This window comes from Brienomyrus brachyistius, unplaced genomic scaffold (assembly GCF_023856365.1).
Source record: "Brienomyrus brachyistius isolate T26 unplaced genomic scaffold, BBRACH_0.4 scaffold66, whole genome shotgun sequence".
Taxonomy (NCBI): Eukaryota; Metazoa; Chordata; class Actinopteri; order Osteoglossiformes; family Mormyridae; genus Brienomyrus; species Brienomyrus brachyistius.
Window position 1 is genome coordinate 1,273,587 of NW_026042341.1, and position 21,542 is coordinate 1,295,128.

At 47.5% G+C, this 21,542-nt stretch overlaps 1 protein-coding gene across 3 annotated transcripts in view; it reads right to left on the bottom strand.

Annotated features, from left to right (window-relative positions):
• Window positions 1-799: 799 nt before the first annotated feature.
• Window positions 800-21,542, bottom strand: part of wasf1 (WASP family member 1) — a 48,102-nt gene continuing 27,359 nt past the window's right edge. For 2 of the 3 annotated variants that reach the window (XM_049002252.1, XM_049002253.1), the window contains exons 4-10: window positions 17,000-17,153; window positions 15,390-15,507; window positions 7,296-7,352; window positions 5,688-5,857; window positions 4,808-4,987; window positions 3,791-4,365; window positions 800-3,439 (exon numbers count right to left, since the gene is read on the bottom strand). In XM_049002252.1, coding sequence (XP_048858209.1) covers window positions 3,282-3,439; window positions 3,791-4,365; window positions 4,808-4,987; window positions 5,688-5,857; window positions 7,296-7,352; window positions 15,390-15,507; window positions 17,000-17,153 — 1,412 coding nt within the window. In that variant the 3' untranslated portion in view covers window positions 800-3,281. The remainder of the gene's footprint in view (window positions 3,440-3,790; window positions 4,366-4,807; window positions 4,988-5,687; window positions 5,858-7,295; window positions 7,353-15,389; window positions 15,508-16,999; window positions 17,154-21,542) is intronic. The other variant, XM_049002254.1, reaches the window with a different exon arrangement.

Genomic DNA, 21,542 nt, shown 5'->3' on the forward strand with positions numbered 1-21,542 from the left:
ATGTTGCCGTATGCTGAAGAGGAAGTACCCTTGAAATGGGTGTTTCAGCAAGACAACAATCCCGAACAAACTAGTAAAAGAGCAACATCTTGGTTCCAGACCAACAAGATTGACGTTACGGAGTGACCAGCCCAATCCCCGGACCTTAATCCAATAGAAAACTTGTGGGGTGACATGCTGTGTCTGAGGCAAAACCAAGAAATGCTGAAGAATTGTAGATCATCCTGGGCAGGAATACCTGTTCACTGATGCCAGAAGTTTGTCGACTCCATGCAAGACAGATATGTAGCAGTTCTCAGAAACCATGGTTATACAACTAAATATTAGTTCTGTGATTCAAAGGGAAGCTAAATCTTGCGTTTTTTCCAGTTTACACAGTGAATGTTTGAGCTTGTAAAGAAGAATGCAGACACTGCTATTTTTTTGAACAGCCTAATATTCCCTTTTCTTACATTTTTCTAAAGGATTAACACAAATTTGATCATTTTTCTTCATGTTATGAATATAATGTACAGTGTTCCCAATGAATTTACCTGCATAGAAATAAAAGCTATTATAAGGATTTTGGGCTTTATTCACTTTTTTATACACACTGCTATTATTCTGAACACAACTGTAAGTCAGACACTGATCGTGGAGCAGCTTCTTCTGAGGCTAAGACAGGAGACACAGATTCAGGCTCTCCAGGGACGATCCTTAGAGCTGAGGTTAGCCTGGAGGCTTGATGGGGGCTCAAGCTGCGGGATCGTTGAGGAAGCTTGGTCATTCTCTCATGTATGAAAGACGGATGATTCATGCGCAGCACCAAAGGGGACTTTATTATATACAAAAACACACAAAATTACAATCCAATGGACCATTAGGGGTCAAAAGTAAAGACAAAGAAGATCCAAATGGATGGGACTAGGGCTAATCTGGGGAAAAACTAGGACAAATGGCAACAATGAACTCGTAACACTCGAACTCAACCACAAACACAGAAAACATCTACAGCCACACTAATGACCGAGCTGGGAAGCATGCCAAGGACAAGCACATATACACATAGAAAACAAGTCATTAACAAGAGACAGGTGCAAGTAATTGACACATTAGGGGACTAAGGGATGGCCAGCGACATCTGCTGGCCAAACAGGAACATGACAGGGCTGACAGGGACATTCTGACAGCAGCATAATAGCAGATTGACTGGAGTAGTTCTACTGCTTAAGGGAGTAGCATGGAGAAACTCACTCACCTGCCTATTTTGGGGAATAAAACATGAATGAATGTTTTCAATCATTGTCAGTCCCAGAGAAAACCAACTCATTTACATATTTATGTTCTGCCTTTCATCTCTTGACACCTGCTAGGGACACTTATTCTACTCCGTCATATATTAAAAATTCAAACCCCAAAATAATTCACTTGACTCTGCAAGCACATCCACATAATTACTCAAAATGGACTGGTAATTAACATGAACAGGCTGCTGTAATATTTTCAGACGTTCACCCGTCCAGCAATGTATATGCAAATCGTTCTGGAAAACAAAGTATTTGAAAAGCATCACCCCTCGCCCCTTTCCGAGAACGCCATCTTCTGTGGTCAGAAGTTTTCATGCCGTTTGTAATAGAATTAATGCTTAGATCCCAGGACCGAATCTCTAGAAGTAAGACTGTGACCCTCACACCTCCAGGGTTATGAGTTCAAGTTCTAATTTGCGACGTTTTTTACGTTTCCTCCATGTTACTGTAGGTTTCCTCTGCTTAATCCGGTTTCCTCCCACAGTCCCCAAACATGTAGTCATGCAATTTCGTATCATATAGTTGCCCTTGGTGTGTGTGCCTCTGCCCCGAGACGGCACATGATATGCAGTCTTTGTCTCATGCCATGTACCCTGTGATTTCTGGGACAGGCCCCAGGCTGAACATTACCCTGCTTTGACTAGGTGGTTATGAAAGATCGATGGATAGATCCCACGACAGAACCTATAGTTCTGGCTCTACATAAGTAGGCTGTTAAATTCAGGGTAGGTACACAGTAGGGACCGCAGTGACCCCACTGCAAACACCCACTGCAGGAACGTGAATTCTGGCAATTGGGGAAACATTACATTAGCTTTTATTAATCCAAGCAAACTGTTACAATCAACAGTTACATAAGTTACCAGGTATACAGTATTTTGAAATAAGATCTTTTCACGTGGAAACAACTAATGTTTAAAAGCGCAGGCAAGGTAGCACAGCACAATACATTCATGAACTGAACAATATGTATAATACAAAGAATAAGGCGGAGCGATGTGTGATTGGACCACAGGCCACTGAGAAGCCGGGCTGTCCGAGGGCCACATGGCGACAAGCGGGACGCCATGACACAGCAGAATCGCTTCGCTCCGCAATGCGCCGTTTCCAGCTCTCGTGAAACGTGCACGATGCGTCACGCCAGCTCACTACAGTGGTTCACTGAGGACAAACCCGGATTAAAAAAAAAAAAAATACATAAATGTCAGATTTGAACTGACCCCCCCTAGTACAGGTGAAGTCAAACTGGTCCAGATGCTTACAGCACAGCACCAACAGGTTAGATTGCTTCACTTTCATAAATCTTTTACTAATTTAAAGATGGACAGTTCTGGTCTTTAATGGCCGTATCAACCACAACACTTGGTAAATCACTAGTTTACCTGTGAATGTGAATTAGGTGTCCAAATCTCCCCTGCTAATCTGCTCCTACCTGTTCCTTCAAAGAAAACCTTTTTTTTTAAAAAAAAAAAAAAACTGTGATTCTTATAATTTTTTTTATGATATATACAAAGATAATCAGCTCCTTCAGAAACCATCAGTATTAGTACTTGGAGGTGTTAATTCGCTTAGTTTGCTCCAGCAATTACTGGCCCTTCACAGCTGGGTAGTGCTGGGGGAAAAAAAAGGATGTTTTTCATTAATTCCATTTGCATCCAGAAGGTGGCAGGATTGTACCAGAAAAGAGGATGGTGTCCTGACATTATTACACATAATGCTCGACAGCAAATGAACGTCCCTCTCTTTTAGCATAGTAGGAAAACAAAGATGCAATGTAGTTATTTCACTGTGAATTGTACAATAGGAGTATTTCCGAGGACTAGGAAAAAAGATGTAGAAAATGAGTACAAAACATTCGCGAAAACACTTTGGGGTGGGGGGGGGGAACTTGTCTGCAACTTCCCTCCAAAACTGGAACCACAAATGAAGATCGAACTCGGTAACTGAAAGAAAATGATGTAACACAGGGGGGGACGAAGGATGAACTGGGCAGGCTCATTCCATCCAGTCCACTTCGTCGAACTCGGAGTCGTCCTCGGAATCGCTGTACTCCACAGCTATGCGGCGCGACAGGATGGTGGCCACGTCGTTCCCCACGCGCTCGTGCTTGGCTTCCTGCTCCCGCTGCTCTTCCACCTTGCGGAGTTGGATCCCTGCAGGGGGGGGAAGCGGGTGTCACACACAGGGTGGCCGAAAAATAACTCCCAAACGCAGGTTCCATCTCAGATTACTATAGTCCCATAACCCACAAGCCACGAACCCTCCTGGTAATACACCAACAGACAGTCTACATTTATCCAGCAGGGTGAATTCTTGTTGATTTTCTACTACTTTTGCTCCTGGGCCCAGGTGTTTTTTTTTTCATTTTCAGGCAGAACTCAGCTAGAGGAAACTCAAGAGTACAATAGCAATAGTCTATAGCTGACAGCTTTTCATCAGTGCGCCACCATGTGGCGTGGAGGTCCCAGGCATTGCAGGCTTAGATGCTGAGAAGGGTGGCTCACCTTTGCGAATAGCTTCCAGGAGCACGCTGCGGGCGTCGCTGATGGGCGGCAGGCTGGATGGGTAGCGCTTCACCTCGTGCACAGCATGGGCCGACGGAGAGGACATAGCCCCCGACAGAAAGGAAGGCACCGGGGGTGGGCCTGGAGGAGGGGGTGTGGGGCAGGGGGAGGAGGTCCTTGCTCCCGGAAGGGGTAGCGGTGGTGGTGGGGGTGGCGGAGGGAGGATGGTCCCTCCGTCCGGCTGGGAGGGGAGCTGGCTTTTGTCCACAACCTGGTGAAGGCGTGCTGGAGAGGCAGGGTGAAGGGGTGGGGCAATGGGGGGAGGGGCAGGGTGCAGGACCCCGGGGGCGATCTGGAGCGGAGCGGGGGCTGGCGGAATGGCGGGAAGCTGGACAGGGAGGGGTGGCACAGGTGGAGGGGGAGTGCCACGAGCACCAGACCCGGGCACCGCGGATGGCAGGGGAGGTGGGGGCGGGGGCAAGGGGGGCGGGGGTGGGGGCGGGGCATTGGGATTGAGGAATACTGGCGTCCTGGCGGGAGACTGGGGGCGGCTGTCGGTGTAGCCAGAGCTGGAGCTGCGGAAAATAGGGAATGCAGGCGTGAGACGTACAAATCCTACAGGAACTGGGGGGAAAGACTCAGGAAGCAGAGGAGGAGAAAGGCAGCAACAAAGAGAGTGGGCAACCGCCCCCCCCCAGCTCCCCCCCCGCCTACAGGCGAGTCACACAGCAGCTTCTCTCTCTGGTGATATGGACGATGTTTCCAGCCGCCCACTGAATGCCGAACCTGCCTCATAGAGGCGTGGCCCAGGTACCTGTCAATGTGGGCCATACATTCTTCTGCATTGTTTTTATCTTTCCGGGGGGGGGGGGGGGGGGTGCCCGTTTGCATTTCGGCTTACATGATGACCTCAGGATTTCCGGTCATCTCAGCGCTGCGCCGTTAGGAAAACCGACTGATTATCGGCATTTGAATTCCCGGGGCCGCTTGAAGTTTTCCGGCCGTCCGCCGACGTACCTGATGACGGAGGCTTCTTTTGAGTCTCCAGCGGAGTGCACGGGCGGCGGCGGCGGCGGGGGCTCGTGGGGGCGTACGTATATCCTGTCGCCAGTCCTGTTCAGCAGCTCATTCATCTGGCAATACGGGAGGGCGGCCAGGGAGAAGGGCCCATCCATGTGGTCCATGTACAAAGGCTGCCTGAAGGGGGCGCACACACACCATCACTGAGCGTCTCACTGCAGCAAACATACCAGCATGCATGTTTATCTTCTGTCCTGCTAACGTATTATAAATGTATGATGGATGTGCGTCCTTCTGGGGGCGTGAGTGACTTTTTTTTCCCACCACCCTGTGCAAGCGCACTCCCTCCTTTTCACGTGCAGGACCTGGCGAGTCGTCTTTAACTGTTTGGTTTGAGGGAAGCAAAGCCTTGATCTGGCTGGAGGGGGCTGAGTACAAAGCTGCAGCAGGTAGTGAGGAGGGGTGTGTAGAGTGAGGGATGTGATCTCACACACACACAGACATAAATGCGCAGAGAGTGGGGAATACAGGCAGGAAGAAACACAGAGACAAGCTCAGTGGGTTTACATGCTGTGGTTGTGATCAGAAGTTCAGCAGTTCAAATCTCATGGCTGGCAAAGTGATTTCACTGTTGGGCCCTTAAACTAGGCCCTTAACTCCCAGTTCCTCCAGTGACTGTCTAACCCTGCTTGGATAAAGGCCTCTACAGAATATATATTCTGAGAATCAGACACACTGTCACAGTGTTCCCCAATCCAGCCCCCGCTCCCAGCAAACCTGGACTGTCTGTGCGTCCCCATGAATTGGATTGGGAAACAACTGCACTATTATATAAATACAGATACGGTCAGAGCCTGGGGCATGAACACACACGCACCTGGCGTCATGATGCGGCGCGGAGCCGTTGGCCTCCTTGTGCTTGTGGACCTCATTGATGTTGTCCTCAGCCAGCTCCGGCCCGAGTGCCCTCTTCTGCCACTCCTTGCGTCTGTCCGGTGGGGGGCGTGGCACCTTCTCCGGCTCCTGGGGGCGCTCGATGTTCTTCAGCTGGAACACAAAGGGGTGGCCGATCAGGGGCAGAGACGTGACCAGACTGTGGCAACAGGGCAGCCTCTTGATTGGCTGTGTGATTCAAATTGTTTCAATCTCTGCTTCACAATTGGATGGAGGGATTGAGCAAGGTGGGGGGAGGGGGGGGGCGTCATACAGATTAGGGTATGAGGCATAATTAAAATGCTGGAGGTTAAAATTCCCAGAGAGACATCACGGCTGTACCCTTGAGCAAACTGTTAGTGAATATCCAGCAATATAAGTGAATAAAGTGCAAAATCTCTTAATTAACTTTGCATCGACCTGCTGGATGAATTCATCAACGTGAACGTAATGACATTACCATTAAACGGCCCCATTACACCCGAGGACAGAGGTGATACCCCAATGCGACACTGCCCGGTGGCCTTGTCACGGCAATGCCCCCCCCCATCCCGCAGCACCCAGGAGAGGTGTTTAATGCCCTGGAAAGCGGGCTATGCCGAGGAGAGGAATCGTGCTAAAATGAACGAGATACCTGAACTGTCAATGGGGAGAGAGAAGTGGGAAGATAACTGGGTAAAATGTCTGCTAAGCAAAGGTATAATGAAGAGCTGAAGTGATACTTTAATCCCACTGACTAAGTAGTGGGCTATTGGCTTAACCCTTTAAACGGCGAAATGTTTCTCCTGCACGCTTCAAGAGTACAACAGCCAAATCTCTCTGCTGATCACTATGGTGCCTGCGAGACCAAGTAACCGTAAACATACAGTTTTCTGGTCACAGGCCTGGCTGCCGTGGTCTGGATAGGGGCGCCGGGATGGTCTATCCTAAAGCTAACTAGCCCATCATTGTCGCCCCCTAGCTGCAGAGCTCCTCTACTGACCTCACCTTGAGAGATTGTCAAGCAGCAGCCCACAGCCAAAGAAACTGCATTCCGCCATCATATACCGAGAGCGCATTACATGCTCACACGTGGGTTAATGGCAAATAAAAGAAGCGGAAAATCACACAAGGTATGGGAGACAGCCGTGGCGATCTGGGGATCAGCTAGAGGGATGGAGGCCGGCGCAGTGGGACGCGCCGATGGGGCCCTCGCGGCCCCCCCCGACCGCACTCGCAACCGCACAGCCAACCCAATCCCCCTAAGCTATGGATCCGCAAGCAAAAGCGGCTCAAACTGCAGGCGTATGTTATGACACATAAAGAGAAACGACGAGAAAAAAAAACAACTAACACCAGTTACGCAACGGGATAAAATCGCCGTGCGTTTAAGTTACTAAAAACAGCAGCAGCAAACGGATTGGTAAAGCGGAACGCCTCAGTCTCCTCGTCCCCATATCTTTGTGCTGGAAATGCAGGCAGCCTTTTTAGAAATGCTGAGCTATTATTTACGTAACAAAATAAAAAACAGAGCATTCCGCCGGTCAGGTCTCATTCATCCCAATACACGTACCTGGCTTGAGAGGTCTAAATATCTATAGACCTGATCGTACCTGATGTGGTCCAGCAACTAGTAAAACAGAAAGAAGAAGACAAGAACATGGTACTAAGACCTCTTTCCTTTCTTTTCTTCCCAGCAGGTCACAGCATGCATGGCAACACCTCCCATCCACGCACCCCCAGGTGGTCATCCATGGAATTGCAAGCAGCCAGGACTTCCTGTCTGGAACGCGAGGCCTTGCCAGCCCCCCCCCACCATGTTAATCAGGTCTGATGCTGATCTGGGTGTCACACTAACGGGGATGAGCGAGGGGTCCGTTAGGAGCATTTATGCTGATAGCTAAACATGGCTGCTCTTTGTTGCACTGGTGCCCGTCAAAGTAGTTCAAATTAGTATTAAACTAGATATTAAATTGTTTACATAATTAAAATGGACACCAGGGAGGCGCAGTGGTTCAAAGGCAGGTTTTTTCATCCCATATTCTCGATTGCAGGTTTGACTCCAGCCCTGGCCATGTGTGTGTGTGTGTGTGTGTCTGGCGTACATTACATGATTTTAAACCTGTCATTTTCACATTGTGGGGATCACAAAAATCTGTGAATGCAATCGAAAGGCTAAAAAATGCCAAAAGTCTTGTATTTCTTGTATTACTTATGGTTAAGGTCAGGGCTGGGTGGGGGTTAAGGTCGTCGTTGCTGGGATTAAGGTTTTCCCCATAGAAATGAAGGGATGGTCCCCACAAACGGGTGTGAGTGTGTGTGTGTTGGTTTCCGTCTGGGTATTAAAGTGCCCCTCCCACCATCCAGACACACGCTGTTCAGATGTACTGGTGACACTGAATCATCACAGTAACAGCATCCTGTCCTGCCCCATGCTACATGGAAGACTCCAGAACACCTTAGGCATGGATGGATGGATGGATGGATGGATGATAGGCGCACAAACAAAAAAAGAAACAGCTTTTAAATTAGTGCCCATGAACCAGAAGAAAATGAAAATTCCCCAGTGCACTGGAAGCTGCATAGATGCAGCATGGTCAGAATTGAGCCACACCTAATTAATAACGTCCTCAGCTGGAACCAAAGGCAGAACATGGTTCATCTCAAGCTGTCGGTACGGAATCTAAAAATGCACTTTCGCCGTCACTATTAAAATTATTCGTCACAAATAATTACGTCGGTTAATCTGAACATGCTGAGCTGGCGTTGAGCGCTTGCCCTGAGCATCTGTGTTTACCATGTGGCAGCGGGGAATTCTGGGAAAAGCACAGCACCTCTCCGGTCCCTTTTCCCAGAATGCCACATGCAGAACACGGACAACCATCAGGGTCGCAGTGGATGCAAGTACGCTAGGTCAGGCTCGCTCTTTCTCTCTCTGCCAAGTTCACACCAGTTCCACAGACAAAGCTTGGGCATTACCAACAATGGGATGGTCAGCGCCAACAATGGCAAACATGAACAATAGCGCATGTTAATTACGCAGCACATTAACGTTCTGGCGATGCAGCTTATTTAAAAATCAAAGCAAAGAAACAATAATCAATCAGCCTATTCAGAGCAAGGTTCACCGTGCTTGTTTATGAAGGTCACTAATGGCTGATACACCCCTGATGAATTCCAGCAGCAGCCAGGCTGGATTAGTGTTGATTAGGTGCGACTCATTACGCTGATTAAGCGCTGATGAATACACACATGCGTACTTTCCTGTTAAATAAAAGAGGTGGGGGCTGCCTTGGGTAGCGCAGTCCTCTGAAACCGGCCGATCGGGGGTGAAGAAAACCACACTCAGCTGCCCATTAAAAAACATCAGTGTTTCTATCGCAAAACTGTTTCTACTCTGGGCTGTGATTTCTTTCAGCAATGTAAAGCATATTTTAGTGTCTTTTCTTATTAGGTATAGGGTGGATATTGGATAATTTTACTTTCTTACTTTTAAAAATATAATTAAAAATATTAAAAGTATTATTGAAAAGTCAAGAACTTATCGTAAATAAATAGACTGCAGAGGTATAAAGATGTAGAGTACGCATAGCTCCTAGTTTACTCTTTGTCCCACTTAACCAATACTCATCCTATGTAGTTACTCTGAAGGAGGGTGGAACTGATTTTTTTTTTTGGTGTGGGGCATCCCAGCCGCATCCTGGTCAACTCTGCTGTGTAATGGCGTACAGACACAGTGACGTGGTTCATGTTTAATTTCCATCTGTGGTAAATCCGGAAATACTTCATTACCACCCGGGAAGCACATTTCTCCGGAAAGGCTGCTTTCCTCTGACATCCACAAAACAGGAGACTTTCATGCAGTAACTGTTAAAATATGCTGACTCCCATAAAGACCAGGGAAGGGCTGCATTTTTTGCTGGGGTTACACATAAGACACTAACAAGCAACAAATAAATGAAATGAATAATCTGTACATTACAAGGATAAGTTAAACCACTAAACAAACAAACAAAATATGGGTCATTGTCACAACATTTTTTTTGGTAAAAAAAATGTTTTGGTGAAAGTGTTTTTTTTTTAGTAAAACAACTAACATAACCTTAACTTTTAGGTATATTAACATTATGTGTTTTGTTGCTGCGATTTGTTCATATTTTTAACCATTTCCCCCAAATAGTTACTGAAAGTAACACAAAATTATACAAAATGTATTTTAAACCTTTCAACTTTATTTGTGTTAATTTGTGTTAATTCTGCATTACGTTTGGGGGATTCAATGTATAAATATTTATGATTATAAGTCCTAATATTAGCTTATGATTAATTGTGATTAATCACAGAAATGTGCTATTAATTAATTAATTTTTAATCGATTCACAGCCCCACTTAGGCCTAATATATTTTATATTATGAACGGGCCAGTCATATGTGTCCATAACGATGGAAGAACGACCAAGAATAATGCAGATAATAAAATGTGATTGACATATTTTAATCCATTAATTTTAAGTGCTTCTGTGAGGCATGTATAGTGTAAACAGTGGATGAGTGAGTTTCCGGTTATAGCACTAAAAGCCCAATAGAAAAGAGGACTGATGTGTATAGATGTAGAAATCTGTCCATTATCGTTTCTTGCGTATAATATTCTGCATGCTGAGTAGTACACGGTTATTTTTTTTTTTTTTGGGGGGGGGGGGGATCAAGCATAAGAACAGTGCAGGGTTTTATATAACGGAAAAAAAAATCCTTAAATCATGCATCTATATGCATTTAAAGTAATACAAATTCTGAAATGGACATTGCTGCAACAGTGTTTACAGTTCATTGTGTGTGCAGAAATCTCAAAGCCAATGATCAGTCTGGCATTTGCAAACCACTTTGGTGTTAGTGGCGGTGAGCGAGCGACAAACAGCATTACGGTCATCCGCTGCGGCGAAGGGACATCAGGCCCGGTCTTACCTCCGGGGCCAAGTGGCCGGGGGGGCTATGGCGACACAGTTAGAGCCGTCTGAAGACACGCGAATAGATATTTCCAGCTGGAGTTAAAAACATCAGAGAGCCGGTAAAACAAGGGTAGGGAGGAGGACGGGCGTAAGGAGAGACATCTGGAGCGTTGCTCCCCGTGTAAGAGTCCAAGCCTCCGTGTCCCCACACCCAGCGATGTCGGGAAACAGGGCTTTAAATGCATTTGTATGGGTAGCGACAACTGCTGCCTGAAGCTAGCTTTCTCCACGCCTACGGCTCGAGCTCAGAATAGGAAACACCACATTAAGTTCGGGGTCATATCTGCTCTTCTGTAGAAAGGTGTTATCACCTCCGTAACGACATTGCCAAATGAAGAAAATTAAATAGATTTATCTTCATGACAGCTGAGGAATCCCAGTTTTAAAAAGCTTACTGTGCATAAGCCTGTTTCGATAAATATGAAATATTTTATTTTCTGTATGTGAGGCTCTTCATCACGTAGACCTTTAGTGGCCAAGTCCAATCCCCCTACATAACTAACCAGTTTTCCACTGAATTAAACACAGATAGTACGTCAATTAATTTTCCAGATCATCGCAAGGTGTAAATTTTCGACATGCGTGCTCACGCTCAGGGTAGCAGGCATACAAATGGGGAGAGATTTTTTTTCCATCCATAATGACTAAAATAAGCATGGAAGAAATCACCTGCTAGAACTTGTTTTACAGAAAAGCTGTAATTAATTAAATCATAAGTGCGCTATTTTGAGGTACAGAAACCATTTACCTCTTCGCTGTTAATGCTCCAAGGAAACGTAGTTTTTAGAACCACGGATGAAGATGAAATGGAAAAGAAGAACATTTTTAATGCAGGGATATTAGTGTGGGTTAATCCAGTATTTTACAAGAAGTAGTAATTTTAAAAGGACATTTGCAGTACAAAACAGCCAAACTATTCCTGAGTTTGAGCCGGAGAGGACTGCTTTGCTACAGGCACCTAACTGGATGATGTTAATGTTTCATCGCCCATGTGCAGGACACATGGGCACGATGAGCTGAAGGATTATTAATAACTTTGACTACACTGAAATTGATGATTAAAAAATGGAAACATCACAGCCGGATCTGACTGTCACCTTCCCGCTGGGGTCATTTCCTACCTGGGAGACACTGCGGACTGTGGTATGTCTGTTGCCATGGCAACAGGCTGAGTAACCCCACCCCATACCTGGGGCAGTAGGGCGGTGATGTGGGGGGGGGGGGGCGTTGTCAGGACTACAGCTGCATAGCATTTTAAGCCCAGGTTTTGTTTGCAGCCTGACAGGAAGTGATGCACTGCGCACTTTCATTCAAATCTTTGAGCAACACTACATTTTTATTATGGCTGCTCTTGGCATAATTCCGCAAAATTAGGGTTCGCGTTCAGGGCCTTGGCCGTGGGACACAGCCTCATTCTCAGAGCTCCGACCAAGGATCTAATGGTTTATAGCTTTTCAACAAAAAATTTAGATTTGAAAAAATAATTTCAGAGATGCACGTCATTTTAACACACCATCAGTTTCTCGACAAATTTAGTCCCTAGCTGTGTGATTAAATTAACAACTTAAGCAAAGCTAAAATGAACACAATCTAAATAGGCATATTTTGTTTTAAAAAACATAACGTTTTAGAGAAAAATAGGTTTACAGTTAAATACAGCTTTATAGTGTGTGAAGAAAAATGCTGAATCTGTCCCAGACAGGAAAATCCCCCTACACTAATTAGTATATATAAATAAAAGTTGTAGATATGCAACATCAAAATCGGTGAAAGTTCGATGAGTTCGAATTCGAAAATCGATGAGTGAAACTTAAGCACTGGCTGATGGTTTTTTTTGTCATTTAATTAATGTACCGCATCAGTCTCTTGATTACTTACAACCTTTACAAAGGGAGAAATGAGTGGAAATGAAACCCAACATAACAGAATGATGGGCTGGACAGGGAAGCGCGAGCAGATTTTCAGCTTGTGGCCAATCTGAAACCCGCAGAGATTTTGAAGACAAAAGAAAATCCGTCCCTCAGGCTTCCTCGCCGTTATCTCCGAGCAGCCACCTCCGCAGTGGATACCAGTCTCTGTAGGCCGAGGCTATCGGAACGTGGCTGACGGGCCCCAGCAAACCAGTCGGCCACAACCGTATATATGGTACATTTTCAGAACCACCCACTGGAAAGCAACCTGGGTGCCAAGGTCAGAATCAGGATCCGACTCTTCTCTGCCACTAGCGGGCGAAGATAACCCCCCCAAAGGCACACGATGGACTGGTTACATGGTAGATAGTGGATGAATTTACTGTCCGCCTGGGCAAAATATACCTCAAGCTGCTGGGCCTGTTTCCATATTGTATCACTTGCTTGACAGTCATTTGGAAATAAATTATTCTGTGTACAATTTGCTTCTATCCATTTATGCCACTGAACGCGTTACTTAGTCTTTCAGGGTAAATGGATGCGTTAGATCAGCGTTTCCCAATCCAGTCCTTGGGGACCCCCAGCTGGTCGACATTTTTGTTCCCTCCCAGGACTGGGACTGGTTTGCCAAACACTGCTTTAAGTCACTGTAGGTTGACCCTCTGAATGTGAATGCAAAAAAAAAAAAGTTTTTTTTAAAAACTTATAATCAGACTACACTTCAGTAAAATGCCCCATTTCCCTACATAAAATGGAGGTGAAGCAACGTGGGAAGCCCTCGAGCCGATTTTCTGTCCCTAATGATTGCAACAGTAATTCACAGCCCCTGTGTCATACAGCCAAATTACGTGAGATAAGAGAGGATGCTGCATTACTCACCGTGGTAACTAGACTTCTGGATACTGACAGCACAGTGCATTAGATGGGAAAATAATAATAAAAAAATGCCTCCCAGTCTCACTACATTAAGTCAGAAAATTTCATGTGGGTGGGGTGATACAGCATTCCAACATCCATGGTCATCCTATGGCCCCGCCCATTCAGAAGACAACTCCGCCCCCGCTGACTATCAACCCTGCCTATTCAGACTAGAGCCCTGCCCCCTCAGACCATCAACCATGCCCATTCTGACAACTCCGCCCCTACTGACCATCAACCCCACCCCTGCTGATCATCAACTCCGCCCAATCTAAAATCAGCCCCACCCCCACTCATCCCCGCCCATTCTGATCACAGCAACACCCCTGCTGTGTATCCATCCATCCATCCATCCATTTTCTAAACCGCTTATTCTCCTGGGTCGCTGGGGGTCCGGAGCCTATCCCGGAAGCAATGGGCACGAGGCAGGGAACAACCCAGGATGGGGGGCCAGCCCATCGCAGGGCACACTCACACACCATTCACTCACACATGCACTCCTATGGGCAATTTAGTAACTCCAATTAGCCTCAAACCGGAGTACCCGGAGGAAACCCCACGACGACATGGGGAGAACATGCAAACTCCACACACATGCGACTCAGGCGGAGACTCGAACCCGGGTCCCAGAGGTGCGAGGCGACAGTGCTAACCACTGCACCACCATGCCACCCTCCTGCTGTGTATCAATCCTGTCATATTCTGGTGGTGTACAGCCAAGATAACTAACCACTGATGTTTTCATTAGCTGTCTCACCTTAGTGTCACGGTACATTATGTACCACAGAAACCCAATACAACTTTTCAGACAGTAATTTCCCAGGTGACTTATATGGGCTTTTGGGCCCAACCAGAAGTACGGAACATAGAAAATGTGTGGGGACACCAGTCTGTGTCACGCTCCGTGCTCATGGAAGCCAGTCAGGCCAATTCTATTCGTTCTGTCCTGGGGGGAGTGAATTCTAACCTCCTGCCATTTTCCCTACCCTGTAACAGCAACTCCCAGGAGAGCTCTCTCTCACATGGGCTGACCCACCAGATCAGAATCTCAGTCTTGTTGGAGCGCGGCGCCGAGAGCAGGGACCGGTCCACCACTGACTGCTCTCGAATTGGCTGGTGGGGGCCCCGGGCCTGTGAAGCGAGCCCTCGCTATTAGCGACGGTTAGCTAATTGTAACCAGTTGCAGTTGAAAGTCTTCAATTTGCGTCAGTTCTAAATGAGCCCAGCCGTTAATTACCAATAACAAGCCTGTAGCTCACGGTCGGCTCTGCGTCAGAACTGTGCGAAAAAGCAGAAAGGCAGAAGGGGCGGGTAGTCGCACCACAGCGAGGGTTTCTCTGCAATTTTCATCTGACAGACGGCACTAATTTCTGAGTCTTTAACGGCCCCCCAGCAGGCAAAGTATGCTGCAGAGATACAGCCCTGAAAACAAAGAGTATCCCCCCCCCCCCCCCCCCCCCCCAAGTCCATGCCGCAGCCGCTCCAATGCTCTGCATTGGTATGCAGTCAGTAAATGAGATGACAGTCTCCAGCCTGCTGTGGTTTTATTTAGTTTACAAGCCAACATGACCGTGTGGGAGACTGATTGAGGGCTGAGCTGAGACAGGAACGACAGCAGACATGACTGACTTCCATGGGGAAGTCACAAACGTAGCAGGGTCAGCGCTCATGTGACTGGCTTGCTGGGGTTAGAAACTATGATCGGTGCCAGTTAATGAGATGATTGCCCCTCCACCTGATCCCCTGGGTCTGGTGCAGAATCAGCCCTTTGCCCCCCTCCATCCCACTGCCCCACCCAGAAGACCCATCTGGGGCCTGATTCTCCGCACTCACCCTCTGCTTCCGCTTCTCTTTCCTCTTGTCCTCCGTGTCCTGGAGCATCTTCTCCCTCCAAAGGTCAAAGAAGTAGGACGGGTTTGTGTAGAACTTCAGTCCCTCCTTGCCGTCATCCCTGGGGGGGGGGGGGGGGGTTGGGGTGTAGCCATCAGACAGCGCTCCTACAAGCCTCCCATCACCCTGAGCTGCTTTTCCTTCTCCGCTTTAAGGCTCTGAGACACAGACCCCTAAATATATTCCGGTCAAAGGTTTATTCCAACTCATTCAGGTGCCCAAGCATGGATTGGGAGCAGTGAAGGGTCACGTTTCAGAGGAATCTGCTCTGATAGGCCGAGCAGAGAAATGGTGAGCAGGTATGGATGCTCCCATAAAGAAACGGACCTGAAACATGTTCCTGGTATGACCTCGCTCTAGCCGCCAGTGAACAACGTCGCTCGCCCATGCCTTCACGTCAGATCCTTCATGTTTCGGTTGTATAATATTTTTCCCACCATCCGATGACTAATGTCTATGAGTCATATTTGATGCACTACAAAAAAACTGATATATATACATTTGTTTACTTATATATGTTTGGGGAAACGTACCAGCACATTTCCAAAACATCTTGTCTCTTAGTAACAGCTAGATCCCCAACATACCTTTTAAGATTCATCGCTGCATGTCTGAAAAAGCAGTTGCCTTACCCCCCTCCTACTCTGTATAACCTCGCCAACCCCCCTCTCGATGAGGGAATCAATTAAAATCTGCTGGGCTCTGTGGAGGCGTCTCCTGGGGCGAATGGGTGCAGGTCGAGCAGCTGATTGCCTCCCTGTTTGTCAAAGTCGCTCATTAACACGAGTTTTTCGTCTGAATGAAAGCCTAATGAAATGTAAAAAACTGAGATTCCTTGCTTTAATTACTAATTAAATGTCTGACTGTGAATTGTTTAAAGTTTATAAATGAATGATTATATATCACTTACAAATGTATTTTTAGAAATGACCAAATCGTGGCTCTGAGCAAACAAAACAAAACAATAACTCTGATTGGTCGAGTTGACGGATAACGGACCCTATAAGGGGATACTTTGGGTATTTAAATGAAGGTCCTTGAATGGTGCTCCAAGAGCAGGTCATATTTGTTTTATTTATCCCTCTTGGTCCACGTTGATGTTAATTGGGCAAATCTCTGGCTCAGCTGTGTGCTTAAGCTCTCAAGCAGAACAAAGATCGGGACATAGAGGCACCCTGAGGATTAACGTGAAACGTCGACGCCGTCGACTCCCTGCTCCATGTCGTGGGGAGGAGCCGCACGCCTGTCATTGGTGATTTCCAAAAATGGGCAGGTAACTGGGCCAATGATGGTGAGTCCCGCCCACCATGCCCACACGGCTTGGTCCGTCCATAAACTCATAATGCAGCAGTTTGGTACATCTGCCCTGGTATGGATCTTCATGTAACATGTAAGTTTCCATCAATCCATCCATTCATCTTCTAGGCTATTTTTGCTCCTTACGAATGGAATCCCATGGTAACCTGGCGAGCATCTGTGTGTGTGTGTGTGTGTGTGTGTGTGTATGTATATATAAAATTCATTTCTCACGAGAGTGAAGTGGGGTGTCTGACCTATACGGCGTGAGGATATTGAGGGGTGGTGGCTTTTCACACAGCTCGAAGGTCTCCTTCAGGGGCATGGGCAGCGTCCGCCTGTCAAACAGCTGCTGGTCCTGGATGGTGGAGCTCCGGAAAGCTTTCCTCATGGTGATGTCCTGCAGGGACACTGGAGGGTGGGGGAGGGGGAGAGGGAGCACACATCAGGCCCGGCCGCAACGGCTGCTGTCGGTCCACGCTGGTTCTGCGCCGCCGCCGGTTTTACAGAGATGACACACCGGGTCCCCGTCACCGCGACGTGGCGTGACATGATCATCGCCGGCTCCTCGTTATTCCTGCGAGCCAAGTGCTGCCAGGACGGAAATAACATCCGCAGCACGTCTATGCCTGCCTGCCTGAGCTGGATGGAATGTATATGCAGCCAGTAGCTGAAAACAAACTGATTAACAACACGGAGGCTCGTAAAGTGGGAGGAGTCAGGTGGGAGGGGCCTAAATGGGGCCATGGTGGTCCAGTTGCACAATGCCTTCAGTGAATACCTTTAATGCGTTTTAAGTCTTAGTAAACTTAAAAAAACACTAATTGCTTTTAGCATTTTAAATCGGAGATAGTTGGTCTTCATCGTAATCACGGTTGGGAAACCCATCCATCCATCCATTTTCCAGACCGCTTATCCTACTGGGTCGCGGGGGGTCCGGAGCCTATCCCGGAAGCAATGGGCATGAGGCAGAGAACAACCCAGGATGGGGGGGCCAGCCCATCACAGGGCACACTCACACACCATTCACTCACACATACACACCTACGGGCAATTTAGCAACTCCAATTAGCCTCAGCATGTTTTTGGACTGTGGGGGGAAACCGGAGTACGGTTGGGAAACGTTTCTGATTAATAGTCTTTGTCTTTCCAACATGTGGTTTGAACTGCAACAAATTTACAGTAATAATTATTTTTAAATACACTCGACAGTCATCAGAGACAGACCCGGTCGCTGTCCAGTGCGTCTGTCGAGAGTAATTGCTTTTCGATCAGCCTGACATTTGAAGACGTGTGGAAAAAAAAAAATCAATGATTTTTTCTGGAATGGCTGCTTTAAAAAATAGCCATGAAGGCGAAGAAGGGAAAGTGGAGAGAGAGAGAAATCAGTCAGAGGGAAAAAAAACATCCTCAGAGAAGGCCTTGAAAGAATAAAAAAAAATTGTAAAAAACCAGCAGTTCTCTGCCCTCAATAATTTATAAGAAGCCGACTGCAATCGCTTCATAGGGACAAAAAGCAGAGCTGGAACCCGTGAGCTTGCGATCCTTCAGTCGGCACGACTCCTCATCGATCCGCGCGTCGCTTATTATAACTACTTCATAGAGCAAATCTGGCCCCGGCCCGGAGGACCGAGGTGACCAGTAAGTGACTTTAGGGGAACTTTAAGGATTACTGGGCTCACCATCACTTCCACACCAGATACCCGCAAATTGGCAGCATTAACCAGCTTGACATGTACATTAATATACTTAATGAAAAGTTTACTTTCTTTTAATTTGCTCTGGAAATTCTTTTTCATAGTGCAAAGAGTACACTGCACTACTTTAACATTAACTGTGAGGTGTCCCAGGCACAGAGGCGTTACTAGAAATCCTGGGCCCCCCCGACAAAATGTCACCTTCAATGTCACCCCTGCCCCCCCCTTGGCTTGGCACTTTCAATCTGGACTTAAATTGAATATAATTTGCCTACCTGGGGGAAGAGGGTGCTTATAAAATGGGTAGGTTTGGGGCCCCTATAAAGCGGGCCCTTTATATGTTTGTGGCCCCTATAAAGCAGACCCCTTATGGTAGGTTTGGGGCCACTATAAATCGGGCCCCTTATGGTAGGTTTAGGGGTCCTTATAAAGCGGGCCCATTATGGTAGGTTTGGGGCCCCTATAAAGCATTGGGTCCCTTGAATGTCCCCGGTTTATATGAATGTGAGGGGGTTTCAAGGGAAGTGGGCTAAAGACCACAATGTACAAGCTACTCTGAAGTTTTCTGGCTTCCAGGCACGTTACACCTATCACCCTCCTTAATGGAGGGGTCACCGCCAGCCTGCCCACCTGCAGTTAAAAAGGTGCTTAATGACTAAGTGCAATGGGGTTTCTCCTGCTCAGGCTGCATTAAGAGGCCCTTAGAAACGCCCGTTTGGTCAAGCAACTGCCACACGCCGGCTAACAGACTGAGGAGTCGGTGAAAACTGAAAGCAAATGTCAGCAGCACATAACAACCAGCAGGGCAATGCACAGAGGAATCTGATAGGGTATCTGGGAAGGATCACATGACTTGGGTTTTACCCCTGATGAGTAACAGCCCTGCCCACTGATTAGTTCCACAGCCTCCAGCTTGGTCATTTTGGACTCTGGCATCTACAGGGTGACCACAGTTACATCACTACAAGGAGGGCAGTCTCAGCTAGAAGTCCATCCACGGCATCTCATCCAAGGATCAGCCAATTCACAGAGAGACCTTCCTGTTGGACTCCATTCCAAACGGGGCCATGTTACATTTAATTCATTGATCTGACTCTTTTATCCAAAGCCACTTATAGTAAAGGCTAGTGCTACAATTTTTGTGCAGTCCCTGGGATTAGAACCCACAACCTTTGCAACGTTTGCACAATGCGCCACTTGTACAGCTACAGGGACGCGTTACACTCATCGCGTAAAAACCATGGTCATGGGTGATGGTGATGGCGGCTCTTCAAATGTAGAAAGGCTGAACGAGGATGCGGGTAAAAGCAGACCCCGCCATACTGACTCACACCACACCCCCATGGCTCTCTGAAAATGCAGAAAGGTCAGGGCCCGTACTTTCTGAACCCCCCCCAGGAGGAGATCCAATGCACACAGCTGGCCAGGTGAGTGTGCTGAATCAATGCACAGCGCTGTACTCCTACATATCAACACCCCATTTATTCAAATACCAATACTGAATAGTAATGGGTTCGGCTCTTAGCAACGATGGCAAGCTAGCAAGATTTTTATTTGTACTTAATTATTTTGCATGCCTTCTCGCAGGAATTGAAGAATCAGCTTTCAAACAAGAAGCCAGGTGCTCTATTTTTAAACAGCGTCAGTGCGAACGCGTCAGGTGCTCACGTGGGAGCTGAATCACGGCGCTGCATTCAGGTTTGCCGCTATAAAACTCTTTTCCTGGAGTTTTATTTTCATCATGCCATGTCATCTGCCTTCACACGCGTCTGTTCTTGGCGTACGCCACTTCTCGGGATCGTGTGAGATTCCTGCTTATTATAGTTCGACCTGCTTTTCGAGAGACCCCCAGTACAATACCGCACAGCCTCCCAGCACCATCTCCTGGGTCCCAGGCGTGGGGGGGGGGGGGGCGGGGTCTCAGTCTCAGTTAAATGTAAGGTGAGACCAGCATTTTTTGAGGATAATGTGCCTCCATCAAGCTGATCCAAGGAGGTCTTCCCTCCCTCCTCTCTCCAATCCTTTCACCTGTCTCTCCTCATCCGTCTGTCTCTCATTGTGTTCTCCTCTGCCCGTCTGTCTCTCTCCTGTCTCTTTCCCTCCATTTCTCTCTCTCTCCCCCAGTATTTCCTGAGGCATTCCTAAAGGCATTCACCTGCTTTGAGTGGCTCAGCTGAATTCCCAAACAAATGCCCCCCCCCCCCCCCCCCCCCCACCACACACACACGGAAATCTTATCTTCTTCCCCGGTCCACGAGAAACTGCTCTGACTACCTAAGCATCAATTTAATGCAAAGTCAAAACAAAGCGTAATATGCAAAACAAACTGGCATATGGGGGACAGGATATGAGACAGTCAAACAGGGGGCCCAGATGGCGTCAGAGGAGGTCTGGGCAGCCCAGAGATGCCTCAGAATGGAGCGCTAACCTTGACAGGCCGCATCGGCAATGCTCAAATTGCTTTTGCTTCACCTCGCACCCCCTAAATGTTTTTCAGGACCTACCCCCCTCCCCTCAGGGGCAACACTGAACCCCTGACCTCACCCAGTGGTGCCCAGATGTAACGTGAAGCTTTCCGGTCCAGTAAAGAAGGACCGGTTCCATATTTTGGTGAAAAAACAGCAATGACTTTTTTTTCATTAAGAAAGCGCATTCTGGCCCATCTGTTGTCACAATCTTTTGTTCTTTCTTTTTAAAATGAATTTGCTTCACGGATTTCAGCAGCTTTGCGTGCTGGAAAGCACTGAGTCAGCCGGCAGCCTAACAGCCGGCAAACACGGAAAAAACAGGGGGGGGGAAACAACCCAAACCCGAAACCCCGGGGGCAGAATGGGATCTGGGCCAACGATCTGAAAGGCCTTTGAGAAAGAGCTTCCCTGCGCAACTCCACCCGAGCCTCCCCAGGTGGCGCTGTTGGGATCGCCGGGTCGTTGGGCGGTGAAACGACAGAACAAGGAAACCGATTGGCAGACCCGCAGTTTCACAATCCCCCTAATTCTTAACAGCTGTCCATTGCTAAATGGAAAAATCGCTTCGTAGTTAAACATCACCGCACTGAGGCAAGGGCTGCAGTTTAATTAAAAAGGACCTTTGGGGTCTTCAC